This window comes from Entelurus aequoreus, linkage group LG08 (assembly GCF_033978785.1).
Source record: "Entelurus aequoreus isolate RoL-2023_Sb linkage group LG08, RoL_Eaeq_v1.1, whole genome shotgun sequence".
NCBI lineage: Eukaryota > Metazoa > Chordata > Actinopteri > Syngnathiformes > Syngnathidae > Entelurus > Entelurus aequoreus.
The window spans coordinates 73,747,766-73,760,422 of NC_084738.1; the positions used below are offsets into that span (position 1 = coordinate 73,747,766).

General features: G+C 37.9%; 1 protein-coding gene across 3 annotated transcripts in view; it reads left to right on the top strand.

Moving 5' to 3' along the window:
• LOC133656294 (protein TANC2-like) overlaps positions 1-2,841 on the top strand; it is a 132,685-nt gene extending 129,844 nt beyond the window's left edge. For all 3 annotated transcript variants that reach the window (XM_062057302.1, XM_062057303.1, XM_062057304.1), the window contains 2 exons: positions 7-107; positions 176-2,841. In XM_062057302.1, coding sequence (XP_061913286.1) covers positions 7-107; positions 176-2,207 — 2,133 coding nt within the window. In that variant the 3' untranslated portion in view covers positions 2,208-2,841. The remainder of the gene's footprint in view (positions 1-6; positions 108-175) is intronic.
• The last annotated feature ends 9,816 nt before the right edge of the window (positions 2,842-12,657 follow it).

Below are 12,657 nucleotides of genomic sequence, written 5' to 3' on the forward strand. Positions count from 1 at the left end.
GTGCAGGACTTCGGGATGGCTGAGGAGTTCGCCACCAAGGCTCTGGAGCTGAAACCCAAATCCTACGAGGCCTACTACGCCAGGGCCCGGGCCAAGCGTAGCAGCAGGTAGGGTCTAGGTTTTCCCGCGCCGTGACTCGGCCCTCGCTCACGTTGTGATCCCCACCGATTTGCAGGCAGTTCCCCGAAGCCTTGGAGGACCTGAGTGAAGCCATGAGGCAGTGCCCCAACAACCGCGAGATCCAGCGGCTGCTCCAGCGCGTGGAGGAGGAGTGTCTCCTGCTGAGCCAGGGCGAGGAGCACCAGCAGACGGACCTGGTGCTGGAGCCGCCCCCCTCCCCTCCGCCCACGCCTCCCCCGGAAGAGGAGGACTCCCTGTCCCTCTCCATGCCTCTCCCCCCGCCCCCCGAGCCCCGTCTGGAGGACATGGAGCCCGTACAGGACCTCTTTGAGGACGAGGACTACCTGGAGCAGGAGCTGGAGGCCATGTCAATGGGCCTGCCCCCACCTGAGTCCCTCGCCAACCCCTCCCTCCTCCCAATCATTCAGAGCCCCCCGCTGTCCCCCACACTCCCAGATCAGATCTACCTAGCTGGAGGTTCTCCCATGGGCCAACCCTACGAGTACCACCCCACCTCATCCTCCATGTCCTCCCCAACCCGCGGCTCCTACCAGACCACGCCGCCCTCCCTCTCCCCGACGCATCACAACTCCCACTATCGACACAGTCCCCCCAACACCTCCCCGGGGCACCAGCCGTCTTACCGGTTTAGCCCGCCCCCCATGGGCGGCCAGGGGATGGACCGTCAGAGCCCGCCACCCTCCCCTTTGCGTCGGGCTGCCCAGTACAGAGCCAGCCCACCCGTGGAGAGTGTTTGTCTTTACAGGTCCCAGTCTGGCTCGCCGGTGCGCTACCAGACGGAGCAACACCCCGGCCGCCCCAAATCCCCCTTGTCCAAGATGAGCAGCCAGCGGTCTTTCCAGCTCAGTTCGCAGCCCTCCCTGTCGTCCCAGCACCACCAAGCCCAAGGCCTTCGTCTTCAACCCTCCATCGCCCAGATTGTGCGCACAAACCAGCCCAGCAGCTACGGGGGCCAGATGGGCCACTCCATGGGGGGTCGCTACCCGGGCGGCTCGATGGACGTGGACAGCCGACTGGTGTACCAGCCTTCCCTGGACGGGCGCTCCATGTCCCAGGTGCAGGCTGGCCTCAGCTCTGTCGCCCTCTGTCAGCACGGCGGCCGAGGAGGGGTCATGGAGTCGGGCTTGTTGAAGGACGAGCTCCCCCAGCGCCCCTCCTCTGCCTACCGCGCCAGCAGCGGGGCTCCGGCCGGCATGCGTTACAGCCAGACGCCTCAGATAAGTCGCAGCCAGTCCGCCGCCTACTACCCGGTCTCTGAGCACGTCCTGGAGCGCGCCAACGCATTACCCCCCTGTCAACTAGGCTCCCCCGAGGTCCCGCACATGGTGAGACGTCCCGTCAGTGCCAATACCAGCGAAATGAAGCCGCACATAGCCCCGCCCAGGCCCCTCATCCACTCCCAGAGCGTTGGCCTGCGCTTCTCCCCCTCCAGCAACAACATCTCCACGGGGTCCACCTCCAACTTAGCGCCAAGCTTCAGGCCGTCCGAGATCCCCTTGCAGGCTGCCTACGAGCGCCCCTGCGAGGACATCTCCCCCATATCTCCCCCGCAGGGCGGCGGAGGGCTGTATCAGGGCGAGCCGCAGCGTTCTCGTAACACCCCCTTCATGGGCGTCATAGACAAGACGGCGCGGACTCAGCAGTACCTGCATCAGCCCTCTCGGCCCCGGGCAATGACGTCCATGGACTTGGCCATCAGCCCCACCTCGCCCGGCCAGCTGGTGCAGCAGGGCTCCACCTACAGCCCCCCCACCTCTCTGGGCAACATCGCCTACTACAACAAGACCAACAACGCACAGAACGGACACCTTCTAGAGGAGGACTACTACTCCCAGACTCCGCCGCCCTCGCTGGGCAAGCTGGCCAACGGCTCGCGCGGCTCGGGGGACATCCTGGAGCGGGTGAGCCAGGTGCCCACCTACCCCGACGTGAAGGTGGCCAGGACTCTGCCCGTGGCGCAGGCCTACCAGGACAACATGTACCGCCAACTCTCCCGGGACTCCCGCAGCCAAGGGCCCAGCTCCCCCATCAAACCAAAGAGACCGTTTGTGGAATCCAACGTGTGATCGGAACCCCGGGAACTTTTAGGCCGGCGGGAAGATGGACTTTAAACATAAAGGACTACACTTTGACTTCATCTAGTAAAACTTTCCAGGTTCCGACTGACGACCGTGCTCTTCTTCCAAAACAAACGGGGGACTCTTCATCTGGTGTTCTTTCAAAGTGTGCTCTTAACCACGGTTGCTCGTAGGCTCTGCTCGATGTTCTACAATACTCGGTGTTCTATAGTCTCAGCAACTCAGTACTTCCACAAGTATTTATATTTAAGTTATATATTGTACATAGAGATCAAAGGAAGCATAGTTGCCTTCGCGCCGCCCCCCTGCTGCTGCTCGAACGCGGACGCGAGGACCCAGGGACCAACCTGGAGTCGGTGGTTTATGCTCTGCACAAGGCAGGACGTGCATGAATGTACCTTTTAGCGCGTCGGGAGGGGGGTACTGTCATGTCCTGTCCCCGGTTTGTTTCTTTTTTCTCGTCCGATGTGGCGAAAGCGGACGCAGGCGGGCGGGCGGCCATGTCTCATCAGCGGCGACAACAAAGAGGTTGTAATGAAGATGTATAGACTTTCTAGCACAAGTTGTACATTGAATCTACGAGTTATGGATGGATATTAAAAGTACAAGTTTGCTCCTCTAATGAATATCTTGACGGGAGTTCCACCTGGTACCGGAGATGTCCCACTTATCTTTTCCGAGATGAAGGCGCAACGTGTATCATACCTAATTTGGTCTTCTCCTATGAAGCTTTTCGAGAGTGTGTGTGTGTGTGTGCGTTAGCTGTAAATACTCTGATGCATGTTCTATTCTCCTCAAGCAGAAACATGTACAGTATAATCAGGGGTGCCCGTTAGGTCGATCACGGAGGGTGTGTCAGTCCATTCATCCATTTTCTTCCGCTTATCCGAGGTCGGGTCGCGAGGAAGCCCAGAATTCCCTCTCCCCAGCCACTTGGTCCAGCTCCTCCCGGGGGATCCCGAGGCGTTCCCAGGCCAGCCGGGAGACATAGTCTTCCCAACGTGTCCTGGGTCTTCCGGACGTGCCCTAAACACCTCCCTAGGGAGGCGTTCGGGTGGCATCCTGACCAGATGCCCGAACCACCTCATCTGGCTCCTCTCCATGTGGAGGAGCAGCAGTTTTACTCTGAGCTCCCCCCGGATGACAGAGCTTCTCACCCTATCTCTAAGGGAGAGCCCCGACCCCCGGCGGAGGAAACTCATTTGGGCCGCTTGTACCCGTGATCTTGTCCTTTCGGTCATGACCCAAAGCTCATGACCATAGGTGAGGATGGGAACGTAGATTGACCGGTAAATTGAGAGCTCCTTCTTCACCACAACGGATCGATACAGCGTCCGCATTACCGAAGACGCCGCACCGATCCGTCTGTCGATCTCACAATCCACTCTCCCCCCACTCGTGAGCAAGACTCCGAGGTACTTGAACTCCTCCACTTGGGGAAAGATCTCCTTCCCAACCCGGAGATGGCACTACACCCTTTCCCGGGCGAGAACTATGGACTCGGACTTGGGGAAGGTGCTGATTCTCATCCCGGTCGCTTCGCACTCGTCTGCGAACCGATCCGGTGTGTCAGTCCGATGCAATGTTATTTACAAAATCCTGTGGAAATCGTGCAAAAAAAAATCATACGTGGGCGAAAACAGGGAGGACATTCGAACACAAGGACGAAAGAATGCGAAAAAGAGACAACCGGAAGGTTTACAAGAAGCCTAAAAACCCTAAAATCAGAAATTGACCGGGACAACGGCAAAATCATCGGCACAAAAAGTAACAAATTCAAACGCTGGATTAAGGAGGCGATCGAACTAAGGAGGCGGCCCAAGGAAACCATCGATCGGGATGAGGGAGCATACCTGGGAGTCCCTCCTCCATTAACCATCGAGGGGGGCAGGGGGGCGGGGGGGGGCAACCAGGTAGACTTGACGGGTCTGCCTGGTTGGCCACGCCTATAAGATCAGCTGATAGCAACACGTCCCGGTGGTCAGGTGACCCTCCTGAAGAAGACCGCAGATGACAGTCCAAACATGTCAGGTAAAAAACAATTCCATCTAAATTACCCCAAATATGGTCTGATGACGAGAACTTTTGAAGGAGTTTATGAACAGGAAGACATAATCAACATTTTTCAGCAATCGCCAGCCAGACATGAAAAAAAATTAGATCTAAAAATGAGCGATCGTCAATCTTCACTTTGGTCACTTGATTGACGTCCACGGCACCCGGGGGTCTTGTGAGGTGACCAGATCGTTGTTAAGAAAAAACGACCGACAGGAAGGCGAGAAACACTTATTTCAACAGCTGTCGTGCGGAATTCGGTATCCCTGAAATATTCTGTACATCCCCCCCCTACCGTGGGAGCGAGCTTTGGGGGCGGAGCTCTGTGCCTTGTTCAGACGGCGGCAGCACTTCTGTGTTATTAGCGATGTCAAGGATTATAAATATGATGCATCCCCTATTAACTTTTTATGTGATTCATAACATGAGTCCAAATGCACTGTTGATGATGCGAAGTATCTACAGAATAAAACATAATTGAGGAAAATAGAGGGGGGGGGGGGGCACATTTAATGGCAGCACAGAAATAACTTTTTTTGTAATTAATCAAATGAGTCCAAATTCACAAGTTTTGTTGTTGATGATGCTAAGTATTGTTGCGTCGACCAGCTCTTCCTCCCAGGGAATCTAAGTTACTGGTCAATCCCAAGTACTTTCGATGACATATATGCTGAGCAAGAAGGACCATCAAGACAGAAGTGGAATATTTTCAAGTTTTACTAAAGCTTCAGGAGATCAGCTTAACCAATACATTCAAGTCGGCTGCTGTAGTTGAGCTGACGTTCAAACGGAAAAGCCAACTCCTTGCACACAAAGAAAGCCCCCCGGCTCTCCCCCTCGCAACACTGATAAGGAAAAGAGTGGGTGTTGTATTTCACATTCCAAGGGTTAAGACACTAAACAGGCAAAAAAGAAACTGGTAGAATATACAAAGGAAAAGTACTAGCTGCTCAAACATGGCTATGGATAGAGAAAGGACTCTTAAACATATCTGCATTCTCCACAGAATAAAATATTAGTACATCAGAGGAAAATCGAAGGGGGACACATTTAATGGGGGGACACCAACAACATTTATGACGATCAAAGCCTGATCGTAATAATCCTCATTTTGTATCACGGACATCGCCAATAACGCGGAAGTGCCGCCGCTGTCAAAACTCTCAAGACCGACCGCACAGTTCCGGTCTTCACAATAAAAGCGCCGCTCCGTCCTGCCCGCGCTAACCAAAATAAGAGTCTCAGAAAGCTAACAAGCTACGGAGTTTGTATTTCTTGTCAAGTGCATAAAAAAGGAGCATGGAAGCCGGACAAACTTTCATGTGGTATTGGACAGAAAAGTGGAGGTTATCATCACTACTGTTCGATTCCAACAATCACACCAACTTATATTCTTGTCTTCATGAAAGGAAGGAATCTATATGTGTTAATAAACATGATTTTATTTTTCATGAAACACCTTTAACATGTTAAACAACACATCTTTCATAAATAAATACATATAAATTAGAAATAAATATATATATATATAGATATACATGTATATATATTATATATAAATGTGTTTATAAATATATATATATCCAGTCTGTGGAACGCTCTCCCTGACCACCTGAGGGTACCACAGACTGTGGAAGCTTTTAAAAAAGGCTTAAAACCCCTTTTCTTTTTCTTTTTTTTTTTTAAAACAACCCTTTTTTTAGATATATGCATACTAGTTTTAGCTGTTTGGCTGTTCTAGTTTTTATTTTATTTTTTTATTTTTTTTATTTTATTTTATTTATTTATTTTTTTAATTATTTTTTTTTAATACACTGTAGCACTTTGAGGTTGTCTACTCAATGTAAAGTGCTTTTTTTTTTAACAAATAAAATCTATTATTATTATTTATATATATATATTTATATATATATATGTATATATATATATATATATATATATATATATATATATATATATATATATATATATATATATATATATATATATATTAGGGCTGCAACAACGAATCGATTAAAATCGATTATTAAAATAGTTGCTGATTAATTTAGTCATCGATTCGTTGGATCTATGCTATGCGCATGCGCAGAGGCTTTAAAAAATAAAAAAATTAAAAAAAAAAAAAAATTTTTTAAAAACAAAAAACCTTTATTTATAAACTGCAACATGTACAAACAGCTGAGAAACAATAATCAAAATAAGTATGGTGCCAGTATGCTGTTTTTTTTTTCAATAAAATACTGGAAAGGATAGAAATGTAGTTTGTCTCTTTTATCGATTAATAATCGATTAATCGAAGTAATAATCGACAGATTAATCGATTATCAAATTAATCGTTAGTTGCAGCCCTAATATATATATATATATATATATATATATATATATATATATATATATATATATATATATATATATATATATATACACACACACACACGTTTTTATTTATTTTTTATTATCTTTTTATTTTTATTTTTTTTAGTTTATTTTTTTTAATACACTGTAGCACTTTGAGGTTGTCTACTCAATGTAAAGTGCTTTTTTTTTTACAAATAAAATATATTATTATTATTATTAATATATATATATATATATATATATATATATGTATATATATATATATATATATATATATATATATATATATATATATATATATATATATATATATATATATATATATATATATATATATATTAGGGCTGCAACAACTAATCGATTAAATCGATTAAAATCGATTATAAACTTTTTCTTTTTTTTAAAATAAACTTTTATTTATAAACTGCAACATTTACAAACAGCTGAGAAACAATAATCAAAATAAGTATGGTGCCAGTATGCTGGTTTTTTTCAATAAAATACTGGAAAGGATAGAAATGTAGTTTGTCTCTTTTATCGATTATTAATCGATTAATCGAAAGTAATAATCGACAGATTAATCGATTATCAAATTAATCGTTAGTTGCAGCCCTAATATATATATATATATATATATATATATATATATACACACACACACACACACGTTAGGCTATATCATCCCTACAAGCCTGAAACAGGCTTGTAGGGATGATGTTGCCTCTGTGTTTTTTCCTGACCTAAAATATATTCCGCTCTATATATTTATGAGGTAGATCACCTGGACTCGGTCATTAAAAAAGTAGCTGGCCTGCTAAAAAGTGTGGGCACCCCTGGTGTAAATCATCCAATGATCATTTCCTTCCGGTGTTTTCTTGCTCAGCAGAGTTCTCTTGTCTGTACACGTGAGCTTTCAAATCGCTGTGAGGAGAAAAAAAAAAGCAAAAAATAAATAAAAATGAAATAACTATTAAAAAAAAGACAAAAGTTGAAGAGAATGTGTTTTTATCTCATGCTAACTGATTGTAAGATGTACAGTACAAATGTATCTAGGGGGGGATATTATTTATAAATGGTTACCAACTGAAACTGGACATGTTTGTTTTTTTCTGGTTTTTTAAAAAAAACGTTTCACTTCAAGACATCCATCCATCCATCCATCCATTTTCCTCCGCTTACCCGAGATCGTGTCGCGGGGGCAGCAGCCTAAGCAGAGAAGCCCAGACATTCCCAAGGCATTTTGAGCAATGAAATAGGAATACATTGAAATGTTTTCCCTTCTTCACCACACAGGATGTAGAATTGAAAATGACAGGAAATGGAGTTCAAATGGCAATTGGACAAATTAATGACTGACAGTAACAAGAAGGAGTTGACACGGCACGTTGGGCAAAGGTTTTTGACGGAAGACTCGAAAGACCTAACACTAAAATGTAACCCCCTAAATAAATGCATTAATTAAGCTGATTAATTAAACAATATATGTATAAAATAAATAATATTAATAAATACTTAAATAATGAATTATTAAATTTATAATTTGAATACAGCAGCTATTTTTTTTATGCTTTAAGTCAGGAATTTTTACCTTTCTGACCTAACACTAAAATGGAACCTACTAAATACATTAATTAATTAATCTGATTAATACACAATATATGTGTAATATAAATGATAATATTAATAAATATTATAATAAACTTCTAATTTGAATACAGTGGCTATTTTTTTCATGCTTTAAGTCAGGGATTTTTACCTTTCTGACCTAACACTAAAATGGAACCTACTAAATACATTAATTAATTAAGCTGATTTATACACAATATATGTAGAATATAAATAATAATATTAATAAATATTATAATAAACTTCTAATTTGAATACAGCAGCTATTTTTTTATGCTTTAAGTCAGGGATTTTTAACCTTTTTGACCTAACACTAAAATGTAACCCCCTAAATAAATGCATTAATTAAGCTGATTAATTAAACAATATATGTATAAAATAAATAATATTAATAAATACTTAAATAATGAATTATTAAATTTATAATTTGAATACAGCGGCTATTTTTTTATGCTTTAAGTCAGGAATTTTTACCTTTCTGACCTAACACTAAAATGGAACCTACTAAATACATGAATTAATTAAGCTGATTAATACACAATATATGTATAATATAAATAATAATATTAATAAATATTATAATAAACTTCTAATTTGAATACAGCGGCTATTTTTTTATGCTTTAAGTCAGGGATTTTTAACCTTTTTGACCTAACAGTAAAATGTAACCCCCTAAATAAATGCATTAATTTTATACATACAAGATATGTATAAAATAAATAATAATTTTAATAAATATTATAATTAATTATTAAACTTCTAATTTGAATACAGTGGCTATTTTTTTATGCTTTTAAGTCATGAATTTTTTACCTTTTTGACCTAACACTAAAATGTAACCTACTAAATACATGAATTAATTAAGCTGATTAATACACAATATATGTATAATATAAATAATAATATTAATAAATATTATAGTAAACTTCTAATTTGAATACAGCGGCTATTTTTTTAATGCTTTAAGTCAGGGATTTTTAACCTTTTTGACCTAACACTAAAATGTAACCCCCTAAATAAATGCATTAATTAAGCTCATTAATTAAACAATGCATGTACAAAATAAATAATATTAATAAATATTATAATAATTCATTATTAAACTTCTAATTTGAATACAGCGGCTATTTTTTTATGCTTTAAGTCAGGAATTGTTAACCTTTTTGACCTAACTAAAATTTAACCTACTAAATACATTAATGAATTAAGCTGATTAATATACAATATATGTATAATATAAATAATAATATTAATAAATATTATAATACACTTCTAATTTATGGAAGTAGAATTGTCTCACATCAACGTATCAATATGATATTAATACACATGCATATAATAATAAATATACAAATACAAATGTGATGTACAAATAAATAAATAATTTGTATAAATAAACGCGTACTTGTAAATATTTTTTTGAGATATGAAAATATATAGAAATAACATTTATAAATATAAAAATGGGACATATAAATAAATGAAGAATTTGTAGAAATAAACGTGTAATTGTAAATATATTTTTGAGATTTGAATATAAATATGCTTGATTTTGTATTTGTATTTGTATTGAATTTGCATATGTGGATCGCTTTTTTGCTTTTGTGTCGATGAGACATTCCTCCCACAAACCAGATGCACAAATAAATGTGACCTACACACTCCGCTGAACAACCAGCAGAGGGCACTGCATTCTACTTCCATACTAATTTGAATACAGCGGCTATTTTTTTATTCTAAAGTCAGGGATTTTTAACCTTTTTGACCTTACACTAAAATTTAACCCATTATATCAATTATTTTATCATTTTAAATTATAAAAAATTAAGCTGATTAATTCAACAATATATGTACAATATAAATAATACATTTAATAATTAATAATCAAACTTCTATTTTGAATACGGCGGCTATTTTTTATGCTTTAAGTCCAGGGATTTTTAAACTTTTTGAGACTAAAATTGAATAAATAAGTTAGTTAAGCAGATAATTAAATTATATATATATATATATATATATATATATATATATATATATATATATATATATATATATATATATATATATATATATATATATATATATATATATATATATATATATATATATATATATATATATATATATATATATATATATGTATATATATATATATGTATATATATATATATATATATATATATATATATATATATATATATATATATATATATATATATATATATATATATATATATACCTTTTTGACTTAACACTAAAATTCAACCCCCAAAATAAATACATTCATTAAGCTGATTAATTAAATTATATATATATAAATCTTGATAATAAATAATTAAACTAGTATTTTAAATTCAGCGGGATCTCTCGGCTAATTGTGTTGACTTAAGTCAGGGATTTTTAACCTTTTTGACTTCCGTGCCCAACTTTTCTACAACAAATCTGTAGTACTTTTACTCGAGATTGTGTTGGTATTCATTGATTAATCATACAGTACATAACTACTTGCATTTTAACAGGAATACATTTTATGAAACCAAAAAGAAGGGACTCATAAAAACTGATTAAAAACAAATGTATATACAATTACGCAGTGCCAGAATAAATGTTCAACTAAACTAATAATAAATGGGTTTATTATGTTTTTTAAATAAATGTTGATGAAATAAAATTGTGATATTTATTTTTAAAAAATCGTGAATTAAAATACAACTTCACCACTTTATTCATAATTTTTGTGCGAAAGAAACGTTTTCATTATTATGTTTTAAATCGTGAATTGAAATACAGCTTCACCATTTATTCATAATTTTTGTGCTAAAGAAACTTTTTTTTTTTAAATAAAAATCTTGAATTGAAATACAGCTTCACCACTTTATTCATAATTTTTATGCTGAAGAAACTTTTATTATTTTATTTTTTTAAATCGTAAATTGAAATACAACTTCACCACTTTATTCATCATTTTTGTGCTAAAAATATATATATATATATATATATATATATATATATATATATATATATATATATATATATATATATATATATATTTTTAAAAATCGTGAATTGAAATACAGCTTCACCAATTTATTCATAATTTTTGTGCTAAAGAAACTTTCTTTTTTTTTTTTTTTAAATCGTGAATTTAAATCAGCTTCACAACTTCATTCATAATTTTTGTGCTTGTTTGTATGTTCATATGTATGTATGAACACACTTATATACATATGTACATTTATACATATGTACATACATATGTATGTTCATACATACATATGTATGTTAATAAATATATATGTATGTTCATACATACATATGTATGTATAAACATACATATGCATGTTCATACATACATATGTATGTTCATACATATGTATGTTCATACATGTGCATGTTCATACATACATATGTATAAACATACATATGCATGTTCATACATACATATGTTCATACATATGTATGTTCATACATGTGCATGTTCATACATACATATGTATGTTCATACATACATATGCATGTTCATACATACATATGTATGTTCATACATATGTACATACATATGTATGTATGTTCAAACATACATATGTACGTATGAACATGCATATGTATGTTTATACATACATATGTATGAACATACATACATATGTATGTTCATACATATGTATGTATGAACATACATATGTATGTATGAACACACTTATACATATGTACATACATACGTATGTACATACGTACATACATATGTCGCGTGGGGTGTTCATATATGTGTATGTATGTTCATACATATGTATGTACATATGTATGTTCATACATACGTATGTATGTTCATACCTACGTATGTATGTTCCTGCATACGTATGTATGTTCATACATACATGTGTGTATTAACATACATATGTATGTATGTTCATACATACATATGTATGTTCATACACATATGTATGTTCATACATACATATGTATGTTCATACATACATATGTATGTTCATACATACATACATATGTATGTTCATACACACATACATTTGTATGTTCATACATACATACATATGTATGTTCATACATACATATGTATGTTCATACATACATATGTATGTTCATACATACATACATATGTATGTTCATACACACATACATTTGTATGTTCATACATACATACTTATGTATGTATGTCTCCCTTTTCTGTCTACACACTGTGTCTGCTTGTAAGTACTCTGTGTGTGTGCACTGCCGAACATGCTCCTCTGCTCCTAAAACCTGCAATGTCATGACGTGCCATCAAACAGAGTATAGTACCGTTTTAGATTCATTAGTACCGCAATACCATACTACCATAGAACGCTAGTACCTGAATAGAATGATGCATTCTGGGTAACAAGGTATGTTTTTCAGCATTTTC